This window comes from Neoarius graeffei, chromosome 10 (assembly GCF_027579695.1).
Source record: "Neoarius graeffei isolate fNeoGra1 chromosome 10, fNeoGra1.pri, whole genome shotgun sequence".
In the NCBI taxonomy this organism is placed as follows: Eukaryota; Metazoa; Chordata; class Actinopteri; order Siluriformes; family Ariidae; genus Neoarius; species Neoarius graeffei.
In genome coordinates, this window is record NC_083578.1 from 86,806,449 (window position 1) to 86,832,407 (window position 25,959).

Sequence of the window (25,959 nt, forward strand, 5' to 3'; positions counted from 1 at the left end):
GTCGCCTTCCTCGCATTCAAACTGATTCGAGCCGTGACATCCAAAATGGCAGCCTAACGATGCATCACATGACTTGGTCACGTGGGTGAAAAACCTCAACTGATCCGAGTTGAGTCTGAGAACAAGACTCCAGCCATACCATTTGACGGTGTCTGTTGCTGCTGTGTCGGACTAACGTTCGTGCTCGACTGCCCCATTTTAGTTAACAGGCTACAGATAAAAAGCTTGTTCATCGCTCAGCAAGCCCCGCCCACTATCAACAGAGCAAATAACATGACCTGTCCAGCAGCATCTTGGGTTAACACTAGCTAGTTCATCACTCAGCAAGCAAGCCCCGCCCACTATCAACAGAGCAATGAACATAGCGTGTCACTTCCTTCTCTGGGTGGAGTCTTGCCAAATGACGATTGAAGTTCGAGATCGTCCCCGTCGTCTCCTCGATAGTTCTTCTACATATGGAGCACGTACTGTAGCAGTGCATTTTTTCCCACTGCACGAGAAGTCTGTATAAGCAAAGCGGACAATCCTAGCGTCGTTCTCTCCAGGCATTTTAGTGCTGTTAATGTTAGTTTGTTCCTGAACATGACGTATGAACAGGTGAATGTGCATTCTCTTGCATGAAATTAGTATAAAAATTAATGTAGATATGAATATAAATATCTTCTTTCAAATTATTATGGCATGTTGCAAAAAATAAAGAAAAAATCCGAGTCCTCGTCTCCAATTTACGAGTCCGACTGCAGTTAATGCACGAGTCCGAGTCCAAGTCATCAGTGCTCAAGTCCAAGTCAAGTCACGAGTCCTTAAAATTAGGGCACAAGTCGGACTTCAGTCCGAGTCCTGGACTCGAGTACTACAAGCCTGGTGCTCGCAAGTGCGTTTAGATTTGGAATATTACAATTCTAACCTGTATAAAAGTTGATGTTTCTCAAAGTGCAGACTCTTTTGTCACTCACCTGTCCAGCAGCATCTTGGCAAAGTTGGCATCAGATGCCGCATTTGTTTTTGCCTTTTTTTTGGCGCTCCATCGGGAAAGCTGGCCGGCAATATTTACTCGGTTTGTCTGCCGTGTTTTTTTTTTTTCTCTCTTTTCTGGCGCCTCTGATAATGTCAGATACTTCCTTAAAATTGTCGGGTTTTTATCCCCCGCTGGCCAAAAGGCCTGAAGGTGGATTATGTCGTGGCAAGTTCTGTCCGTCCGTCCGTCCGTCCGTCCGTCCGTCCGGGGAAGGGTATTCATCTTCTGAAATCAACTCCTGTCACAATTTTTGGAGGAATTTCATGAAACTTGGCAGGATTCTTTGTTATACGTCGCTAATACGCATATTATAATTTCGTTCAAATTTTACCAGAGTTACAGCCCTTGATTAACAAAATTATACTTTGACAATTTCCTGAGAGTGTGTTTTCCTTTGGAAATCAACTCCTCTCAATTTTTGGAGGAATTTGACCAAACTTGGGAAAAGGCATTGTTATATGTCGGTAATACGTATATTGCAATTTTGTTTAATTTGGTCGCATTTTACCAGAGTTGTGGTCCTTGATTAACAACCTTGTACTTTCACAATTTGCTTGCCTTCTGACATCAACTCCTCTCACGATTTTTGGACGAATTTCTCGAAGCTTGGCAAAAGGCCTTGTTATATGACAGAAATACGCAGATTGCGATTTAATTTTTTTTGTGAAAATTTTACCAAAGTTTTGACCTTTGATTAAATAACTTGTACTTTGACAGTTTCATGAGGGTGTACTTTCTTCTGAAATCAACTCCGCTCACAATTTGTGGAGGAATTTCACCAAACTTGGCAAAAGGCTTTGTTATATGACAGTTATATGCAGATTGAAATTTCGTTTAATTTGGGCAAATTTGACCAGAGTTATGCCCTTGATTATTAACAAACTTGTACTCTGGCAATTTCATCAAGGTGTGCTCGCTTTCTGAAATCAACTCCTCTCACAATTTTTATCCCCCGCTGGCTGAAAGGCCCGAAGGGGGATTATATCATGGCAATGTCCGTCTGTCCGTCCCAGGAAGGGTACTCACCTTCTGAAATCAACTCCTCTCACAATTTTTGGAGGAATTTCATGAAACTTGACAGGATTCTTTGTTATATGTCGGTAATACGCATATTGCAATTTTGTCCAATTCAGTCTTATTTTACCAGAGTTATGGCATAGTTGCCAGCGGGGGATATTGTGCTCTCAGAGCACTCTTGTTGTCTTGATGTAGGAGTCTTCGTTCAATCTGGGTGATCCGCCATGTTTGCTGTGGCTCCGCGGTCATGACCTCTGACCCGCACATGACCATACGTGACTTTCCCAAACTGGCTGCTGAGCGAGCGGTTTGTAAACAGACTAACACGTGGTTAGGATGCCTTGCATGTATTAGGAAATAAAATGTATTGAAACAAGATGATGCGTACCAGCTATGGGGATGGGCATCAGCTCAAACAATTCAGAAAGGGGAGTGGATTAAATGATTCCTGAACCAGTACATTAACCTGTGTCACTTTAATGGAAAAGACCAGCATCACTGGTTGGATGACGTTGTGTCTCCCTACCGCCACAATTCAGTTAATTCAAATGAATCATAAAAAAGGCTAAATGTGTTGTTAAATTTGAGCTCAGATAAATTGTATACTGTAATGGTGCAGTTTTTACAGCAGACTGTAAAGAGCTTCTAGTGTCGGCGTTTATAGCGAGGCCAATGACCTTTACATGATATAGAGCAGTAAAGAGAGAGAGATGGAGAGACAGTGAAAGAGAGAGACAAAGACAGAGAGATGGCTCTTTTTAAAGACTGGTCTTTTCTTGTTTCCCTGGAGGTCAGGTTGCCAAACTGTTCCAGGATTCTAGCCTGGGGAACGCAGTGAACATTGTGGTGACTCGACTGATCCTACTAATGGAGGATCAGGTAAATCACAGAGACACACACACACACCCACACACACCATAATTTAGTTCACCGTATGGTTGATTGTTCCATGAAAGTTTGAATATTTAACAGTTATTCCACGAAATCGAGTCGTACATGAGCTGATAGCCGACAAGTCGCGTAGCACCGAGTTGGCTATAAGTCATGTACGATGAGATTAAGTGGAATAACTGTTTTATTCTATCCACATTCACTGGATTTTGAGAAACAGAGCATTTTTATTTTTATTTTTTGCAAAATTGATAAATAAAAACTTTATACAAAACATCCGACAAAATAATTTCCGCTTAGAATGTAAACAAACCGGCGAATTGACAGGAGCAATTTGTGAAAAATGCGCTAATAATAATAATAATTCTTGAAAAATTAAAAAAGATATGTTCTTACCATCAAATACTTTCATTCCTTTTATTATTTTATTGCTTTTTTTCATTTTTTGGGGTTTTGTTTTCGAGCAGAGTTTTTAATTTCATCCTCGGTTGGTTCAGTAACACGCTCCGCCATTTTGCTTTTCTTCTTCTTTAGGGTTTTTTGGCAGCTGGCAAACCAACTTAAAGGAACAGTCCACCGTACTTCCATAATGAAATATGCTCTTATCTGAATTGAGACGAGCTGCTCCGTACCTCTCCGAGCTTTGCGCGACCTCCCAGTCAGTCAGACGCAGTCAGACGCGCTGTCACTCTTGTTAGCAATGTAGCTAGGCTCAGAATGGCCAACGGTATTTTTTGGGGCTGTAGTTAGATGCGACCAAACTCTTCCGCGTTTTTCCTGTTTACATAGGTTTATATGACCAGTGATATGAAACAAGTTCAGTTACACAAATTGAAACATGGCGATTTTCTATGCTATGGAAAGTCCGCACTATAATGACAGGCGTACTAACACCTTCTGTGCGCTTCGACAGCGCATTGATATCTGAGCTCCGTATCAATGCGCTGCCGAAGCGCACAGAAGGTGTTAGTACGCCTGTCATTATAGTGCGGACTTTCCATAGCATAGAAAATCGCCACGTTTCAATTTGTGTAACTGAACTTGTTTCATGTCACTGGTCATATAAACCTATGTAAACAGGAAAAACGCGGAAGAGTTTGGTCGCATCTAACTACAGCCCCAAAAAATACCATTGGCCATGCTGAGCCTAGCTACATTGCTAACAAGAGTGACAGCGCGTCTGACTGCGTCTGACTGACTGGGAGGTCGCGCAAAGCTCGGAGAGGTACGGAGCAGCTCGTCTCAATTCAGATAAGAGCATATTTCATTATGGAAGTACGGTGGACTGTTCCTTTAAAGGTGCATTACTGCCACCAACTGGGCTGGAGCATGGAACAGGAGATATTAGGGAAGGAAAAAAAACATATTCTTTTAGCTATTTCTGTTTCTTTTAAATACTTGATAACAAAGTGATATATCTGACTTGATGTGCGCCGCCATTTTGTTTTTCTTTACTCACGGTATATGAGCTGATATCCTAGTAGTAGAGTAGCCAATCAGAGCGCGTGATTGCTCATATCCAATGAATGTGGATAGAATAATGAGTAATATTTTGAATAATATTAGCATTATTTGAGTAACACATTGCCACTCAGACTGCCAGTACTGATTGCTCAAACCAATGACTGTAAAAAACAAACAAACACGGGCAGCGCAACGTCTCTAAAAAGTGAAGCAACCAGAGGTCTAGCGCCCCTACAGGCTGGCTGCAGTATAATGTGTAGCTCCGCCCAATCCGCATGTGTTTCAATGACAAGATTGCCTATTTTCCAAAATGTCTTTCCTTCTGCAGTATCTAATTTGAACAGTTAATTCTCCTGAGGCTGATATTTGCACATTTTTTTAAAGATTTTCCTCCAGAAATTAGTTCTTAAAACGTTATCCTACTATATCCTAAGAAGGCAGGGATACATTTGGGAATGAAGTGATTGACAGGCTTGAAATTAGTAGTAGGGGAAGGGGGCAGGCCTACCAAATGAATACTTTGACTCTCTAATGCGCAAACTCTGGCTCCAAGTTTGATAACATGGCAAAAAACGTTTTGCTTCGTCTCTGTAGAAAGGAACGGCATGGAGCCACCATGTCCATTTTTGTTTTTTTTATAACAGTCATTGGCTATAACTAATGTGCTGTGACCCAACTGTCTGGGTAGCAGTAAGTAGCTAACTAGCAACTCAATCTCAAGATTCGATTCATTTTGATTACAGGGAACGCTGGAAGATTTGTGATGTGTTCAAACCTGTGAGATGGCGGAAAGTATTTTAGATATGAAGTATACTGCTTTGAAGAAAAAAAAACAATGATCATTGTTTTCCAGCTGATTTGAGAAATTTTTTTTACACTATTTTATATTTTTACCTCCACCAACTTTGTTGGAGGAGGTTGTTTTCACCTCCGTTTGTTTGTTTGTTTGTTCCCAACATAACTCCAAAAGTAGTGAACGGATTTGGAGGCAATTTGGTGGAAAGGTGGTCCATGGGCCAAGGAACAATTGATTAGATTTTGATGCAAATCCAGATATGTATGTGGATCCAGGATTTTTTTTTTTGTCCGTTCCCAACGTAACTTAAAAAGTAGTGAACGGATTTGGATGAAATTTGGTGGACAGCTTTAGTATCATCCTAGGTTCAAGTGATTTGAATTTGATGTTGATAATCAGTATGTGGCTTGGCGTAGGTATGCACTCTACCACTTGTTTTTATTTTGTATTGATAGATTTACTATAAAATCTTCTTTCCGTATTAAGTGTTGGTTGACATTCAAAAAAAACCCACACTATCCAATTCCTTCATTTACTGTTGTTTAGTTTTTTAGGAATAAAACACATCAGGGAATACTGTTGTAGGAAAATAATCCACGACGGGTGGTGTGCTACAGCCTGATATGAAGCAAAGTAGCTGTTACCATCCCAGAGTCCAGGTATTGTGGCCAAAAGTATGTACACCCCGACCATGGACACCCATATGTGGTTCTTCCTCAAAAAACGAATGAAATCTATCAGTTATACAGTAATGATCAGCAATGGTGGAGAGCAACGTTAGGAATCCCTCTTGAATCCTAAGTGTCGTGATCAGCAGGTACTCCATGGGACAAACTCAGAGAAAAGAATGTATCATTGGTGTCATTTCGTATGGCATACACTGCTCCGTGCTCAGCCCTCGGACTTGGAGAATGTGAGTGTTTATGTCCCACTCAAAGAGCTTCTTGTTGGTTAATTTGTGGTGGACTTGTTGTCCTTCCTGTGCCGAGTCGCTCCAGACAGTCGCTGTAAGTCTCGTGTGTTTTCTGTTCTGCTGTATTTGGTGCACTCATGACTGCAGTTGCTGTCGATCGGGATGTGTGTAAAAGCCAATGAATAAGTGCATTAAAACATTTATGTATGGCGACAGGATGACGGGTCTGGTCTGTGCTGAAGCTGCGCTCTCTCTCTCTCTCTCTTTTTTGGATTTGTGAACCTGTCTGGTTGTTTATAAATGTCTTTAGCTTTGCAGACTGAGCAGGGGAACATATAGAGGCAGAAAAACACAGCAGCAAAGTACTTTATTTAGTAAGGAATAAAACACTTGTGCATGTGCTGTTCTAGGAAAATAATCAGTCACAGTGTGGTGTGATAAAGCAGACTTGCTGTTACTACTGTTAATAAAGTGGATTATTAGCTCATCCGGCCAACAGGCGATGAGCTTATCCCATCATTTGTTGCCTGTCGTCCGTCATCTGTCATCTATTGTTCGTCTGGCGTCGTCCACATTTCACGAAAATCGCTTCTTCTCTCTCAGTTCTTCACTGATTTTTATTCTTTTTGGGCAGGAAGGTCGGTCTGCCTGGGGTGCATATACAGTAGCTTCTACCCAAATTTGTATAATTGCAATTATTAATGAAGATATGGAGTAATTAATCAATCCCTAACGAGCAGTTTCCACACAAATCACTTCTTCTCCCTCAATTCTTTACCGATTTTGATTTTTTCTGGCATGAAGGTAGGGGTACCTAGGGTGCATAGAACTTCTACCCAGATTTGCTTCATTACAATGATGAATGAAGTTATGGACTAATTAACCCTCATCCTACCATGCTATTTTACACCTTAATCTTACCATGTGGGGTCCGTTTGGACCCCAATACTTTTCTTTAAAATTAAAGCTTATAAAGACAAAATCACCAGATAAGTTTTGTTCAGAACATCTTGTATTAATAACAGCAATACACTAAAGGGCCCAAGGCATAAAGAACACACTTAACCTTCATCCTACCAGCCAATTTTACATACACAAACTACCAGGCGGGGTCCGTATGGACCCCAGGAGGGAATACCTTGAAATCAATGCAGTAAGAACCAATTCAATGCAGCAAACAGACATAACTTTATTGAAGAACAAAATCCACTATGGCTGAATATCAATGATGTATTATAAATGCAATAACATTGCAATAATATTGCAATAACTAGCATACATGTAGCAAATTATAGCGCCACAAAAAAAATTGGCATTATATACATGATTTTTGCAGCTCATGCAGCTGTAAAACATTCTGGATTACAACTTAGGTCTTTTCTTACAGAATTTACAACAAAAAAGTAATTGTAAAATAATTTAGGGCTTTTGTTTTGCAGCCTGTGCTTATTGCAGCAGTGGGGTCCACACGGACCCCAAGAAGGAATGCCTTGGTAGTTTCATTATGGAACATAAAAGAAATAAAAGAAGTTAACTTTCAGTGTGCTATTCAATTATAAAATGAAAGACAGATAAACTTTACTCTGGGGTCCGGTTGGACCCCAGTAACAAATTAATTATACCTTCACAATGCAAAAAGCTGATCTTCCGGTGCTTTAGTGTTTTAATTAAGACATAAATTCCGACAAATTCATAAAACGGTGAGGCAGTATGTCACATATTTTTAAAATGGCAAACAAACATATAGGTGCGGGGTCCAGATGGACCCCACTTGGTAGGATGAAGGTTAAGCCTTAATGAGCAGTTCAACAAAAAGGTCAATTCCTCGCCGTTTTGGATTCTTTCTGGCAAATAGGTCGGTATTCCTAGGGTGGATATCACGTCTATATATAGCTTGTATATAGTGTATACAGCTTGCAACATTTATTGCACAAGGTGGCCCACTTTAGATCGTTCCTTCTGGACTAGACGGGGCCAGAGTGAGCTACACCGTCATTGACGGTCTCGTTTTCCAATAGTACCTCATTCCCAAGTGTTTCATCCCTCTTATAACACTACAGCTGACAATGTTTTCAGTTAAAGAACGACGTGTCATACTTTTTACCCATTTATAGCTACATTGTGTGGAATGTTGTAGATCATCCGCGAAATAAGTTCTATCTTTTACGTCCTAGCTATTCGAAAGAGTCATTCCTTCACCAGGCTCTTTTCTTTCCCCTTTTTTTTAAGTTAAGAAAAAAAAATACATAGCTTGTCATGTTACAGAGAAATTGCAAAGCATAAATACCTCTATTTTGAAGTTTCAGCTTTTTTTCAATAATTATGACAAACTCCCAGAGGTGGACAGTAACGAAGTACATTTACTTGAGTTCTACTCCACTACATTTCTATCAAGCTCCTCGTTACTCGTTACTATGAAGCAGCTTTGAAAGTGGATGTTTTTTTCTTTTCTTTTCTAAAACATGATTGTTTTTTTCGCAGGTGACACTGAGACAGCCGATCAGTAATCACTAGGGTCACGTCACGTCCATAGACTGGATAAAATCAAGATCAATGCTTTCTCAGCAGCGTTATTTAACACGATCAGTTGATGACAGAATAGAAGGAGGCGGTTCTTCTGGAGAATGCACGCACTCATGGCTTTACCTCGAACCCATGTTTCAGTTTTCTGAAAGGATTAAAGATTCGTTTTGTTTTAAACGTTTACTTTGTTTGCTGAAAACGAACCACATCACGACCTACAAAAACTCGCCGTCCAACCTGCGGAAGCATATTGAGGTGTGTAAGCGTTTTATTCCAAGAGAAAGCTTGTAATGAAGTTGTCTGTGCTTTTAGAGCTAGCGATAACATTGCAATAGCTATGCAGTCCGGTTAGTCAAATGACTTTCTATGGATTTGCCCGCCAAGTTGCCGTAGCCTTGTCCACGGCTAACGATTATACATAGCTAGTTAACTTGGACACTGTTAGTTAGCATGTAAAAATGGAGTTACGCTAACATGAATAACATTAACTTATCAGAAGTCCTTTCAGAAATATGTTTTAGCATAATCTTGCCAAATAAATGGAATGTAGAAATCTTTCTTTTCTAGTAGCGTTAGCTACCCAATATGATTTTGAGTTAGAAAAGAGTTTGCTAGCGTCAGGTGGAGTTTCACTGACTAGCTAGCTTAACGTTAAACCACCATGATGCACAGCATGCGTTCATTTTGTGAATTCACATTTCTGTCTTTGGTAACGGCGTTAGGTTTTGTAAGCGTTGTGGCAATAATACAACGATGCGTTGACAGAAAATTTACTTTTAATACTTAAGTATTTTTAAAAGCAAGTACTTCAGTACTTTAACTTTAGTAAAAATTTGACTGGACAACTGTATCGGAGTAACATTTGACCAGCGGGATCTGTACTTTGACTTAAGTAATGAAGTTGGGTACTTTGTCCACCTTTGCAAAAAATGCTGACACTGGAGAGGAAACTCCTTAGAGAAAACTTTCATATTAATGATTACACATTTATTTATTTATTCTGTTTATCTGCACTGTAAAAAAAAATTAGTTAAGCCAACTTAAAAATGTAACGCAACCTGCTGCCAAATGATTTTGAGTAAACTCAACTCCGGGCCAAATAGTTGTGCTGACTTGCTCTTTTAAGTCGACACAGATGAGTATTTTATGTTGACTTTACTTTATTTAGCAAGTTCAGTGCATTCAAATTGTGATGTTGAAATAAATTGAAATAATCATTCCAATTAACTTGGAAAAGCAAGTTGGCACAAAAAACATTAAAGTTATCCTAAATTATTCTTTTTTGGGGCTTTTTCCACCTTTATTGGACAGGACAGTGTAGAGACAGGAAATGAGCAGGAGAGACAGGGAGGGCTTGGGAAATGACCTTGGGTCGGAATCAAACCCAGGTCCCCAGATTTATGGTATGGCACCTTATCCACCTGAGCCACGACACCCTATATTATTCTTTTAAGTTCACACAGAAGAGTATTCTATGTTGAGTTGACTTGACTTTAGAAGTTCAGTCCAGCAAATTGTTTAGTTGAAATAAATTGAAATAATAATGCCAATTAACTTAGAAGAGCAAGTTGGCACATCATGGTTCTAAGTTGAGTTTACTCAAAATCCTTTGGCAGCAGGTTGCGTTACATTTTTAAGTTGGCTTGACTATTTTTTTTTACAATGATTTAGTGTGCATTACATTTTTTAGTTAACACAAACCTCTCAACACTTAAGTTCTACTTCACTTTGCCTATTATTACACAAACAGAAACAAATACCGACATACAAGGAGGGAATTCCCTGGCCTCTGTTGAGTCTAGACTCCTATACAACATCGTGTCAGTTTCCACGGACTTCTCACTCCACCCGACCGTTGAAACTTTCGAACTTGTGAAGTGCGCATGCGCAGTGGCATTGGTTAAGGGGCGTCAATCAGCACTTGAATATATAAGTTCACTTAACTTAATTTTCCAATTCCTATGAACTTGTGGCGAAGGAAAGGCGTCTCAACTATTTTTTTTTTAGTTACTTGAACAATTAGAAGGGAAATTTGTTCATTCAACTTAGAATCCTTTTTTCACTCAACAATTTTGCAAGTTACATTTTTTACAGTGTGGAATGTCCGAAAAAAAACTGTTACTATAAAAATGATAACGTATTAATAATATAAACCTGTGTTTGCAGCTGCGCTCACACATTCTGACCAATCAGAACGCAGAATGGCACATGTATCGGGGGGCATTTCGAACCTAAATTTCACACACACACACTTGCTGACACTCCATTTTCCCATCCAGCCCCAGTAAAAGCTCAGGAAGACACAGCAGGAGACTATGGAGGAGATGATTATGGGTCATGTCAGTGTGCGCATTCCCAGGTTACGAGTGTGACAAACCCTGACCAGTAAAAATACCAGGGAGGAATGATAGAGAGAGAGAGAGAGAACAGCTGTGAATGTGTTAATGTTTTTTTTTTTAATCCAAAGATAAAAATGTCATGACCCGATCATCACTATTTAGATCATCAGCTAAATATACAGCATTGACTCGTTACTTTAAGAAAACCTCACGTATCAGCAGTCATGTGAAGTTCCTGAGGTGATTCTATCATTTCTAATGTCGTAGATGGACTTCTCACGTTCTCTAATTACACTTCTCCAGGCTCTCTTACATCAACACTGTGTTTAGTGTTGAGTAAATATGATTGAGTACATCATCCTCACATGCAGCCTAAATCCACTGTGTCACGCTGGATGGAATGATGCGAACTAACACGCTGCATAACACCGCATAGTACCGTCACAAGCGAAAATATCTGCAGTATAAAGATTAAACACATTTCGAGATTGTTGTATAATACGGTACAAGTAAGGGATCATGGAATTTCTGGAATATCATGGAATAATGTCTATTCCAGACATGGAAAGTGTAGGGATTTGGTCATTTTGATCATTTTTAGGACTCGTCATGGACTATCAGGGGTTTTATCTATCAGGTTATGACCTCCACCAACTGTGTTGGAGGAGGTTATGTTTTCACCTCCGTTTTTTTCTTCCCAGTGTAAATCAAAAAGTAATGAACGGATTTGGATGAAATTTGGTGGACAGCTTTAATATTATCCTAGGATCAAGTGATTTGAGTTTTGTGTTGATAATCAGTATGTGGCTTGGCGAAGATACGCACTCCTTCCTACCCTGTTCTCTTCAATGTTCACTTTGTTTAAGCAGCAAAAACTTTACATTTTATCCTGAAAACATCTGTGAACTAGTAAATAAAGCATTGAATCATTATGAAATGATGTAGCTTTTTAAAGCGAGACGGCCTTTCGATTTCATAAATTTGGTGAAATTTGGTTCCCTCTGAAATGTGGTCATTGTGATATATGTTTATTTCTGTAATATCTCACAAAATATCAGGCCGTTCTGTTCTGTGGCTGGGAAGTTATTTAATTTGAGGGGATTAAAGCAAATAATGTGCATGAAATCGCTCGCTTCGCGCAGTCAAGCAGACGGAGGAAGTCCGTGTGTGTGCGCATGCGCAGGTTTCCCTTTGAGCGTGCACTGACAGTTCCATCATTCTGTCGCTAAACGAACAGCTGATCACACCGAGGTGCTCGCTGAGCGCCGATATTTATTAGTTTGGTCCTGCGTTTCCTTTCCTTCGTATATAACATAACGTCTTTTCTTCTCGCTTTCCATTACTGTCGTCAGTCTTTCACGTTTCATTCGCACACTCACGCCCTCCATTTTTCTCTCTTGTTTCAAATTTGTATCCCACAATGCCTTGCGCGAACGGGGAAAGCCCACCACGTGATGGTGCATAACATAGTATCTTGTATTGTGTCATGGTGAAGCAGGAAAAAATAGCGGAGAGTTGAATTTAGGGCCACGTGGCCTTAAATTCATTAATTGTTCTATTTTTAAAAAAAATAAAATTGGAAGTCTGTGATTCGAATTCAGGAGCTTTCAGTCCACTGAACAAAAATAATTGTGTGTCGGGAAAATTCTTTTTATAACTTACACTTGAAAACTCTGAAAGGCCGTCTAGCTTTAAACCAGGTGGCAAGTCTTGTTGTTTGTTGCTGTCTTTTGTGAGCAATTGTCCTTATTTAGCTGTCTTTATTCTATTCTATTCTCTTATATTTTATTAGATTTTATATTATATACGTCTTTGTTCTATTATGTTTTATTCTATTCTTTTTTTTTTTTTACTTCATCTACATTCATCTCTTATATATTTTACTCTGTACTTGAGCTGCTGGAACACCTGAATTTCCCCTCATGGGGATCAATAAAGGAATACCTTCTTCTTCTTCTTCTTCTGACTGTTCCCGTTAGGAGTTGCCACAGCGGATATGTCCCTCCATCTCCTCCTGTCCACTGTATCTTCTTCTGTAGCACCAACCGTCCTCATGTCCTCCTTCACCACATCCATAAATCTCATCTTTGCTCTTCCTCATTTCCTTCTATGTATCTGGAAACTCCATCTCCAGCATTCTTTTTCCCAGTATACTCCGGATCTCTGCTCTGTATGTGTCCAAACCGTCTCAATCTCGCCTCTCTCACTTTGTCTCCAAGCCGTCCTACATGTCCCTCTGTCCCTCTAATATTCTCGTTTGTAATCCTGTCCAATCCAACTTTGTCCCTCCCAATGAGAATCTCAGCATCTTCAGCTCTGCTCCCTCCAGTTCAGTTCAGCCTCCTGTCTTTTTGTCTCCAAACCGAACATCGCTGCTCTTACTACTTGGACACGTTCCCTTTCACTCTTGTTGTTACGCTTCTGTCCCAAATCACTCCTGACATCCTCCTCTCCTCTATCCATTCCAACCTCTTCTTCATTTCTCTTCTTCACTCTCCATTACTTTGTACAGTTAGCCCCAGATATTTGAACTCATAAGATGAATATCTTATCTTATCTTATCTTATCTTATCTTATCTTATCTTATCTTATCTTTAGTCACACGGTGATGGTCAGATGTTTTTACTGCCAACGATGTGCATTACAGTAACAGTCACATTCTCACATTATAAATGAGGATCGTAGACTTTCGTTTCTTGCTAAAGCCAATAAATCCAGTGAGCATGTTAATATTAATATTAACATTTAATATTTTTCAAAAACCCGCTTTGTGTCAATGTGTATTGTTAAAAAGCGCTATACAAAGAAATAAATGGACTTGACTAATCCAGGAACTGGCCTCTGATTGGAACTCACAACTCGCCAAATAATATTTTTAGCTCATCTGTCCATAAGGCCGATGAGCTGTTGCCATGGCATGGCGTCCGTCGTCCGTCCATCCATCCGTCGTCCACAATTCAGTTAAATCGTATTTCCTCCGTCAGTTCTCCTCGGATTTCCGTTCCAATTGTTTTGTTGGAAAAAACTCATCATTCCGCACAAAACTTGGTTGTTGTTTTGTCAAATTTTTTACTAAAGAGTTACTAATTAGGCCAAATTAACGAATCTTCCAGGCCTCTCACTAGAATTGTATCTCCTCTCTGATTTCTCATCCGATTCCAGTCCTGATCGATGTTTTGGGTCGAGCTTCCATTGAGGAACAAAACTTGCTCATTTGTTTGTTGGTTTTCCTATTGTAAACAATTTGTTGACAGCTCTGTTTATTTTCAGTTAAATCGTGTCTCCTCCCTGAGTTCTGAATGGATTTCAGTTCTGATTGTTTTGTTTGAAAGAATGAGTCCTTCTGCACAAATACTTGGTCATTGTATTGTCAGATTTTTTGCTAACGAGCTGCTAATTAGGTAACTTTAACGAGTTTTTGGACTTTTCTCTAGAATTGTATCTCCTCTCTGATTTCTCATCCGATTTCAGTCCTGATCGATGTTTTGGGTCGATCTTCCGTTGAGGAACAAAACTTGGTCGTTCATTTGTTGGTTTTCCTGTTGTAAACAATTTGTTTACAACTTTGTTTATTTTCAGTTAAATCGTATCGCCTCCATTCTTCAGTTCTCAATGGATTTCAGTTCGGATTGTTTTATTTGAAAGAACTCGACCTTCTGCACAACACTTGATCATTGTATTGTCAAATTTCTGCTAGCAAATTAGTAATCAGGTCAACTTAACACATTTTCTTCTGACTAGAATTGTATCTCCTCTTTCATTTCTCATCTCTCTCATTATCTCTAGCCGCTTTATCCTTCTACAGGGTCGCAGGCAAGCTGGAGCCTATCCCAGCTGACTACGGGCGAAGGCGGGGTACACCCTGGACAAGTCGCCAGGTCATCACAGGGCCGACACATAGACACAGACAACCATTCACACTCACATTCACACCTACGCTCAATTTAGAGTCACCAGTTAACCTAACCTGCATGTCTTTGGACTGTGGGGGAAACCGGAGCACCCGGAGGAAACCCACGCGGACACGGGGAGAACATGCAAACTCCACACAGAAAGGCCCTCGCCGGCCCCGGGGCTCGAACCCAGGACCTTCTTGCTGTGAGGCGACAGCGCTAACCACTACACCACCGTGCCGCCCCCCTCTTTCATTTATCATGCGAATCCAGTTCTGATCGGTGTTTCGGGTCGGGCTTATCTCAGGGAACAAAATTTAGGAAATCCTTTGTTGATTTTGCTGTTGTAAACGATTTGTCGTAGAGGTTGGTCCTCTCTCTCCCACATTGTCACATTTCAGTTCTGTTTGATGTTTTGGTCGTCACGGTTGTTTTGACGGCAGGCCAGATGAGCGACTACGTCCTAGACGCTTTGGTCAACGTTTACAGAAAGAAATAATGAAGCCCACACCTGTCTAGAGGTCAGTTATAACATCTTATGTGTTATCTATTGTTTGCGCTCTTATTCTTTTATCCACAGCCGACTCTGGAGATCAACCACCACGCGGGGAAGTCTTTGGACAGTTTCTGTAAGTGGCAGAAATCCATTCAGCAGAGCAACGGCCATGGAAACGCCATCCCCGAAAATGGCATTGCACCCCACGACACGGCTGTCCTCATCACAAGGTCAGAACTCAACACACACACACACACACAAGTCAGAAGCTGAACTATTACAGACACTATAAGTGGTTAACTGAGTATTCCTTCTCTCACATCTCTCAATTTGTGCCAAAGGGGAGTTTGAATCTGTTTATCTCAGGCTCGCGCTTGGCAAAAAAACCAAGAAAACCCACTCTGGATTGTTACACACACACACACACACACACACACACACACACACACACACACACACATACCAGCACAGCTGTCTGAAATCTTGTTACATTCAGCCAAGCCTAAGGGAGAGCTCCAGCATGGAAACACTTAAGCATCAGGGATGGAGTAATTTAGGACAACAAGCGATTTACAGAAAACAGTCCTTCAGCTTTGATACTGTATGTGTGTGTGTGTACATGTCTTCATGTGTGTGTGTGTTTTATCTAAAGAACGGGAATGTGTCTGGGACAGAGTGCCGTTAGCATTCCTCACTTCCTGTTATTGTCCTGTCTGGGAGATGAGCTTCAGGACATTGTACAGTCTTAACCCTTGGTTTGCTCTGAATGCTTGTTTTAGTCACTTTTTTTTTTTATATGTTCAAGTTTTATTGTGTTGTGCTCTAGATATGACATCTGCATCTACAAGAACAAGCCGTGTGGGACCCTCGGTAAGACTCGATGATGGACTCTGATTCTTGTTAAATTTCATGACAATCATTTCAAAATCAAACATTATCATATATTTGAATCAACAGGAAGAGTTTGGTTCCAAAGCACGATAAATCCACCGTGATAAACTTGAGAAAAAAAAGTATTTTCTTTATCAAAAAAATTGGTAGCATGAAAACCACTATTTTCTGTTTGAAACCTTATAACACTATGAGGTTGGAATAACATTTAAAATGTAAATCAAGATTTTGAGGTTTAAAATTTTGTTTAAAGGGATAGTTCGGGATTTTTGACATGAATCTGTATGGCATCCCCATCAATAGTGTCGTGCAAACACACTGACTTACCCCCGACAGCATCCTGTCAGTCCAGTTCTTGTCCAGTTTTGGTCCAGACGAAAGTAGTCCGGCAAGTTTGTTGGGGTCACGAAAGTAAAACGTTTTTCGTCTCAAAACAGTATGGCTACGTTCACACTGCAGGCTGAAGTGACTCAAATCCGATCTTTTCGCCCATATGTGACCTGTATCCGATCTTTTATTGACAATATGAACGACACAGATCCGATTTTTTCAAATCCGACCCAGGCCGTTTGGATATGTGGTCCTAATTCCGATTCCTATCCGATCTTTTCATATGCGACTTCAGTCTGAACCGCCAGGTCGCATTCATTCGACTTACACGTCATCAACAAGCCACAAACGTCACTATTCTGCGCTGAAGTAGGCGGCGGGTCTCTCAAAAAAAGTTACAACAACATGGCGCATAATCACGGGCGCAGATAGAGGGTGGGACTCGTCCCACCCAGATTTAAATTCACCTCATTCGGTCCCCCCCACTTATAGGGAGGAAAAAACGTCTATGCTGTCTTTCTTTGCATAAGGCAAACCTCACGGAAAAATCAAAAGACTAATTACCATTCGGTTTATTGAGGTGCACGGCAGTGTATACATAGTTGCAACAACTGACATAAAACAAAGACTGATATTCGGTTGGTTGAGCTGCGCAGACTGCACAGGTTGCGAGCTCGAGCTTGGTTGCTATGGTTACTAACAACAAGTTTGACAGGCATATCGGGGTTGGGGTTGGTTTGCTGGCAGCTTTGTCCCCCCCAGTTTTTTGTCCCTCCCAGTTCAAAAAACGTATCTGCGCCCCTGTGCATGACATCAATGCGAGGGACGCTTCGGGCTGTGAAGGTTCTGAATCTTCTCAATGGAAGGACGCAGAGGTTAGGGAGCTGATTTCCATTTGGGGGGATGCAGCTATTCAAGCTAGATTGGATGGGTCATACCGCAACCGGGCGGTTTTACTTCTGTAAACACTGGCCATGCTCACTGCGTGTGACGTCATCGTATCCTGCAATGCGCATGCGGAACACTTTTAGGTCGCTTTTCGTTCATACTGAGGATCACATACAAGTCGCATATATTTGTTAACGTGAACGACCTCACAAAAAAATCGGATTTCACAAAAAAATCGGAATTGAGCATTAAGCCTTGCAGTGTGAACGTAGCGTATGTGTTCAAAAGAGTGATATATTTGCATCACAAAACCGTTGCCAAATAAAAAGTCAGACCTCGAAATCGCTTGGCACTATTTTCTCTCCCTTCTTATCACTGCGCGCTGCCGCCAGATGACAGCCACGGCTGTTTCATTCATTGTTTACTGCTAGCAAAGTTAGCGACAACATGTCTGAAAACACAACGTTGCTAGCAGCTAGCTCTAGCTGATTCTTGAAAGCCTGTCCGCTTGAAAGCATGGCGGTACAACTTTGTTCTTACCTGGGGTGCAGGGACAGCAGCTTTCTTCAAAACCCGTTTCTTCCTCAGTCCTGGGCATGAAGAAACATGGTCGTCGTCGTCGCTGAAGTGCGCACTGCAAACACGAAGCTTTTTTACCTTTGCCTGTTTGGAGTCCACATGGAAGCCCAGAGCAACAAGCCAAAGTTTCCTCAGTGACGCGTCCGTCATGGGAAAACGGTGAAATGTGTGCGGAGATTCAGCCACATCTTTGTTGCTACAGCCTGGATAGTCGCAAGTGCGCACCATTTTCACAAATATATTATTGTATAGGTTATAGAAGGTGATAAATTTGTCGCTGTTCTTGCTCTCAAATTAGCTTGTTAGCGCCGCTGATCTGAACTCCTAATCACTGCCAAACAATGGGAAAGGTGTTGATTCCTGCGCAGATGTCAACATGACAGCGCACAGTGATACCGAGGGAGACAAAATATAGCGCCAAATAATTGCGAGGTCTGACTTTTTATTTGGCAACGGTTTTGTGATGCAAATATATCACTCTTTTGAACACATATTGTTTTGAGAAGAAAAACGTTTTACTTTCGTGACCCCAACAAACTTGCCGGACTACTTTCGTCTGGACCAAAACTGGACAAGAACTGGACTCACAGGATGCTGTCGGTGGTAAGTCAGTGTGTTTGCACGACACTGTTGACGGGGATGCCTTACAGATTCATGTCAAAAATCCCGAACTATTGCTTTAAATCAAATGCCAAACTTCTTTTGGTGGGAACTTGATTTTTTTTTTTTTAAATGGTGCTTATCGCATTTTGGAACCAAACTCTTCGTAAGTAAATTTAAAGGTCCTGACCGCAAAGTCATCTGAAATTTTCACATTTTTTTTATTGTGCACGGTATTTTCCTCTGTCTCGCAAGAACAATATCATATGGATGAATGAGATCTGATCATTTTGATGTCCTGAGGGCCGCTTTTCTCCATTTTGGGACTGTTTTGGGACCCTCTTGAGGTAAACAGTACAGCCCTAGGGAACAGGAAACAGCCAAACGCGAGGGAGGAGCTTTAACTAATTAGCATAGCTATGGAACTGCGTCACACCAAGATGGCGACGCCACCAAGAAAACATCGTGAGTCTGCATCGACATCGACCTCGGAGAGTTTTGAGTCGCAGGGGTTTGTGTAATTTGTGGTTGATGTTCGCGAATAGATCCGTGAAACAAAAGATGAATATTTATATATCTTTTCTCTGTTCCTGCTTTTGTGTCCTCATTTCTTTTCTCTGTAAGATCAAAACATTAGGTGTAGAACTCCATCATCGACTCGCTACTGTGGAGTCGAGCCCATGCGCTCTAAGGCTAAGATAGCTAAGCGCTAGCGAGAATGATTTAGTTATCTGTCCAGAAAAATGACACGCCATCTAACCTTGCTCTGTCTTGCGGCTGCACTCACTAGGCAGGCTTTCCTTTTCTTTTCCGCTGGAGGGAGAGCCGAGTCCGCCATGTTCACCCATGCCGACTTGTTGTGGTTAAAAGTAGCTCAAACAGACACGCCCCACGGTGGTCACGTGAGACTGTTGCTCACTTGCTTCGGCGATCTCTGGAATCGTAAAACACGGGACGCTTTTTATTTCAGCAAAAAATTACATACAGGATACACAGTGTGTGTGTGGAGCAGCGAAACATCTCGAAACTCCAATGGCAACAGAAATAGAACATTTTACCCAGAATTCAACTTTGCAGTCAGAACCTTTAAATTTAAAGAATAGTTTAATCAACAAAAAAATTTTACACAATTTCATCTTTACCCTGTATGTCACTGATTTGTCCAGACATGTTTGCTGTCTAGTGTTTTCTTTCCTCGCTTTGCACTTGTGATACAAGACTACTGTCGCTAACAGATAATCAAAGTCTCTCTCAGCTAAAATCTTTTCCATGGAAAATATTTTTTAATATTTTATTTTTATTAAAAATATTTTAAAAATTAATACATTTTTTGAAAATATTAAAAAAAGATTTTTGATCTTTTAATCGTGTTTTTAAAAATTAAAAAATATATATTTCTTTAAGAAAAAAATTAAAGAAAAAATATTAATCCTTTAATCTTTTTTTATTTTAAAAAAATTAATAAGTTATTTTTATTAAAAGATTTAAAAAGATTTTTAATATTTTTTTAAAGAAAAAATTTAAAGAAAAAATCTTTTTTAAAGATTTTTAATCTTTTTTAATTAAAAAAATCAATAAAAATAAATAATAATGAAATAATTAAAATAAATTTATAAATAATAATACATTAAAGTAAATGTAAATAATAAATAAGTGTTGCCAGGCAAAACAAACCTCGCCCGGTAGCACTTATGATGAATATGAAGGAAGATATCGCAACAAAACGAATTTGACCTTTTTGGTTACCTTGACCTTGATTTTGACCTTGTGTCTGAACATACTTGGCCAATAAACATGGTTCTGGTTCTGATTTTCATTCGCACGCCATACTGCTGTCAGCCAATCAGAACACACCGTACTGCTCTCAGCCAATCAGAACACATCTGAATGAATATGAAGGAAGATATCGCAAAAAAACGATTGACCTTTTTGTTGACCTTGACCGAATGACCCTCAAAAGGTTAGAGGATCTGTTTGAGACCAACGCACATCTAACCTGAAAGTTTCATGAAGATTGGTCCAGCCGTTTTCCTGTAACATCAACAAACAATACCTCGCCCCCTGGTGGACTCCATCCCGGGCGAGGTAATGAATGAATGAATAAATATTACAAATCTTTTAAAAATATTTTAATAAAATATTAAAACTCATGGTCATGGTGGATCCGGAGTTTATCCCAGGAACACTGGAATACACCATAGACGCCAGCGCATCTCACTCACACCCAGTTTTAGACATAATGATTAAAACAGATCGAATTTAAAATAGCAGTTACAGCCTACAGTGAAACTCTCTCTCATTATCTGTAGCCGCTTTATCCTGTCCTACAGGGTCGCAGGCAAGCTGGAGCCTATCCCAGCTGACTACGGGCGAAAGGCGGGGTACACCCTGGACAAATCGCCAGGTCATCACAGGGCTGACACATAGACACAGACAACCATTCACACTCACATTCACACCTACGCTCAATTTAGAGTCACCAGTTAACCTAACCTGCATGTCTTTGGACTGTGGGGGAAACCGGAGCACCCGGAGGAAACCCACGCGGACACGGGGAGAACATGCAAACTCCACACAGAAAGGCCCTCGCCGGCCACGGGGCTCGAACCCGGACCTTCTTGCTGTGAGGCGACAGCGCTAACCACTACACCACCGTGCCGCCTACAGTGAAACTGTATTATGATTTGCGTCACTTCCTGCTAGGTACAACTTGGAGAGTTTGTGATCCTCTGGATGTGTATTTATTTCCCAAATTGCACTTCAGAGAAATGTCCTGGAGATCCAGAATGGCCGCCTCGGTATTGTCATAGCGATCGGGTACACACTTTGGGTGAAACAGACTTGCGTCTTTTCCGAGTTAGCAACATTAGCCTTGTAATTCCAGTTCAAAACTAAAGAAGCAAACATCAGACACCAAACGTCTCTTGGCCGATTGACTACATTTGGGAACTCTAGAGTAAATAGTAAGTCATGATTTATTCCAGATCAGCACTACATTATGTTATGACTAATCCCTCAATTATGTGTAATAGTGTAATTATGCTAATGAGGATAATATGTTGTTGTGTTATTGACACAGCTTCAACCTGGTAGTTTGTAGGAAGAGTGTATGTAATGCTGCATGTCTGTAGAACCTTCAGTAGCCTGTGTGTGTGTGTGTGTGTGTGTGTGTCAGGCCTGGCCCCAGTTGGTGGAATGTGTGAGCCGGAGCGAAGCTGCAGTATAAATGAAGACATCGGTCTGGCCACGGCGTTCACCATCGCTCACGAGATTGGACACACGTGAGTCTCATCTCCCAACAGCTCCTCTCCTTTTGTTTCTCCTCTCCATTTTTTTGGCTCTTCCTCGTGCCAGCTCTCTCTCCTCGTTGTCCCTGCTCGTTCTTATTTGAGCTTATTCTCTCGTGAACACTTTGTTCTGGTTAATCGAGGAGATATGTGACTAGTGCGGACTGATTTATTGCTTCTGACAGTTCCAGTGCTAAGACATTAGATTTGAAATCTCAAACAGGTTGTAGCGGAGACTCGAAATAGTACTAAGCAAGTGTTAAGTTGTTTTTAACACACCTTCTTCAACTTCCTCTCATGACCTGTGAGTAGTGTCACCTACATCAGTGTTTCTCAACTGCTGGGCCGCGGGAAGCGCCATCTAGTGGGCCATGAATTTTTTTTTCCTCAAGTTGACGCTAATTTTTAGTCAGGTACGACTGCTGGGTTACATCTGACGTCACATCCGCCTCATTAGATATGCAAGACGTAAAGTGGTGATCAGTGAAGCTCACTGTTTACAAAGTGTTACTATCACCGGGGCTCCTTGATGGTCGTTAAAATGCCCTTCGCTTGCGTTGTTTTGCGCTGTTCAAATCAAACAAACCGTGAAACTGATAAGTTTCTTCTTGGTTCCCTGTGAAGTGATAAAAGGTGAAGGATTTTATCAAAAGACGACGAGAAAGGTGGCTCTCGAACCTTTCGCTGCGATGGAAGGGAGCCGAGCTGAAGAACGCTCGAGTTTGCAGTGATCACTTGGTGAAAGATTTGTAAATTCTTCTGATTTATTTTTTCGTTTGGATTCGCAAATCACTGACTTTTCTCACCATTTCTGGTTATTTTGTGATGTTTTGAACGTCAGGAGACGTTTCAGTCCTCAGATGTGTTTTTGTTTGATGTTGTAAACTAATGCGTATATAATACGTGTAATCCCCAGGTCTTTAAAGGGGTTTCTGTGGATCTTTGTGAATGATTTACCTGGAAGAGAAGAGCAGGGAGGATTGGGAATTGAGCCGCTGTGGTTTGTTTACACCCGATGTTAAAACTTGTAGCGTCCTAGCAACCATCTGTGTACAAAAAGCCCAGAAATGCCTCCTTACCCGGGCAAAAACGATACAGGATTTATCTTGTAGTGTCCTGATCCACAGCTCTTTAACCAGCCACATATAAAAAGTTTTACCCCTTCATGCTCTTCCAGGTTTTCATCTGTGTGTCCGTGTAGAACGATGTCTGCAGCGCCAGGTAGTTTGAGATGTCGGGGAACTCAACGGATGGATCATTTTCCAACTCATAGGAAAAATCCTTCTTTGTTAGCGTGTAAGGATCTAATCCCACTGAGTGGTTTCTATATCCACTTCTTGGTTTTAATAACTGGCTTGTTTGCTGAACACAAACATGGCAATAAGTTCTTGTGTTAATAAACCAGATGCCACTTTTGGATCATTAACCCCTTTTGGCTGAGAACGCCCTGCATGCACGGTTCAGCTTCTGGCACATCCATACAGTTTTAAATACAATACCTACAATTAAAAACGGTTTGTTTTTATTGCATTTATTTAATTCCTGGGCTCCCATCTGTAACAGGGAGTGATGTCGCATCCCATTGATACACTTTACAATAGATTATTAGATTCTAATAGAATAGATGAGCCAAAATAATTGGGGATTTTTTTTTAATGGGCCTCGGCTCGTTACAAGTATGAATAGGTGGGCCTTAAAGCAGAAAAGGTTGAGAACCCCTGCTCTACAGCTCACACGTGTCTACGTGCAGAACAAATCAAGGAGTGTGTGGATTATTTAACATGAACCCACTTGACCTTACTGTTGATTTATTGAAATAAATACTTAATTTAATTTATTTTAATTTATCTAGAAGTTTTCCTCTATTTCTCTTCTCTGTTTATCTGTAATGATGCTGCTGGAATCTTAATTTCCCTGAGGGAACCCTCCCAAAGGGATCAATAAAGTTTTATCTAATCTAATCTAATCTAATCTAATCTAATCTAAATATCTTATATTATTTGCTCACTCAGTTTCTTTTAAAATGTACAGCGTTATGCGATAAGTCTATACAAATTTATGATGATTTGAATAAATTAAAAAAAAAAGAATCATGATTATTATCATGATTAGGCTACGTAATCTCGTCGTTTTTCTTCTCTGTAACTGCACTGCTTAGACAGCAGAGGGTGCAATAACATACAATAGTGGGAATACACGTGACGTCACTGTAGGTCGAAGTAACACAGCTCTAATGCCGTGAAAACACATAAAAAACAGATCTAGCTGTCTGTTTACAGACTGCCGAAAGGTAAAGAAAAGAGAAGCAAATGGAGGGAGTATAAATGTTTGTAAAAGTTTATTATGAAAAGACGTATTTGTTATTAACTTTTGTCATTTTTAATAAAAGGAATATTTTTGTTAATAGGCTATTATATTTTACTCCAACCTTTACAAATGTGGGTAAATAATTATTGTTGGATATTAAGAAAATGAAGCAAAAGGTTTTTTTTTTTAATTTAACAAAATGATATACGTTGATAAAGAATAGGCAAATAAATGTTGCTTTTTTGTTAATGAAATTTTCTTAATTTATTTTTTTCCCAAAAATATGGTGGAAAAATCAAATCGTGAACCGAATATCATGATTCGAATCAAATTGTGAATTGGGTAAATCATTACATGCCTAATAGCTAATAACTCATAACCTGTGTAAACAAAACATAAAAATTCAGATATAGTGTTCTTCTCAAACCGTTAACTGATGCTGTTGATGGTGGATGAATATCGGTGTTTGGTGTTTGATGGAGAATGCTGGTGTTGTTGAATGCATATTTTTAGAGAAATGTTGAATTTTTGATGAAGAATGTTATTTGTTGGAAAATGTTCATTAAAAATTTGAGGTGTTTCCATAAAGAATGTTGGTTAGTTGGTGTTTAATGATGGTTGAGGAAGAATGCTGATGATGGTGGATGTGTAATGGAGGAATAATGGTGTTTAATGGAGAACGTTTCATGGTGTTGGTGAATGTAGGGGTTCTGATGGAAAATATTTGGTGTTTGTTGGTGAATGTTGAAGTTTGACAGAATGTTGTTTGGGTTTGATGGAGAATGTTGGAATTTGAGGTGATATGCTGATGTTTGTGATGACATCTTATTTTATATAATATTACGTAGACACGAGTGTTTTACTGGGAAATAAACCACTCATATTTTTCATCTGAGCTCCATCCAGGATATAGAGAACCAAAACCATGACATAAATCTCTGTCAGTTGTGACGAAATCGATGAATTGTTTTGATAAATTTGGGTATTTTTTGTTTGTGAATGTGTCAATATAATAAAAAGAAACACACATTGGCTTGAAGATATGAAGTTCATCTTCTCATGATGAAAAACTAACATTTTTCAGATGAAATACATCACGGACCAGCGTGACATATTTAAATAATATTGGTCGGCTTTTTTCATGGTATATCAGATATATTCCATTCAGCTAGCATGATATTGAACGAGTCCAAGATGAGTAGCTGAATGGAATATATCTGATATACCACAGAAAAATCCATCCATTATTATTATTATAATATGTTCCTTTCAGACGTTCGATACGTCTTTCTCTTACAAAATTCTCTCAAAGTCTTCCATATTTAATGAAGCAAACCTGGCGGCCATGTTTGTTTACAAATTGTCCCAGTCGCTCACTCGCTAGCGCGGACGTTTTACATTTCCGACGTGTGACGTCATGCTGGCTTGACAACCATGCAATATCGTAAACCATATTCAACACTCATTCTCCATTGGGTAGAGTGATGTAATAAATGTAGGATAAGTGATATGCTAACAATATTGCACGCTATCAAACCAAATGAATGAAACCCGCTAGAAGGGAATAGAACACGTTTTCATTCCATCGAAAAAGTGTCCTGTATGTATAATAATCAATGTTATTCTATCCACATTCACTGGATATGAGCAATTGTGTGCTCTGATTATTTAAATATATAATATATAATATAAAGAACATTACACGGTGGAGCGAAGATATGAAGTTT

At 40.0% G+C, this 25,959-nt stretch overlaps 1 protein-coding gene across 1 annotated transcript in view; it reads left to right on the plus strand.

The window, feature by feature from the left end:
* The window catches only part of adamts10 (ADAM metallopeptidase with thrombospondin type 1 motif, 10), a 175,576-nt gene that overhangs the window by 72,586 nt on the left and 77,031 nt on the right, over positions 1-25,959 (plus strand). Inside the window, exons 6-9 of the mRNA XM_060932511.1 lie at positions 2,831-2,914; positions 15,435-15,580; positions 16,177-16,220; positions 21,814-21,919. Of these exons, the coding sequence (XP_060788494.1) occupies positions 2,831-2,914; positions 15,435-15,580; positions 16,177-16,220; positions 21,814-21,919 (380 nt within the window). The remainder of the gene's footprint in view (positions 1-2,830; positions 2,915-15,434; positions 15,581-16,176; positions 16,221-21,813; positions 21,920-25,959) is intronic.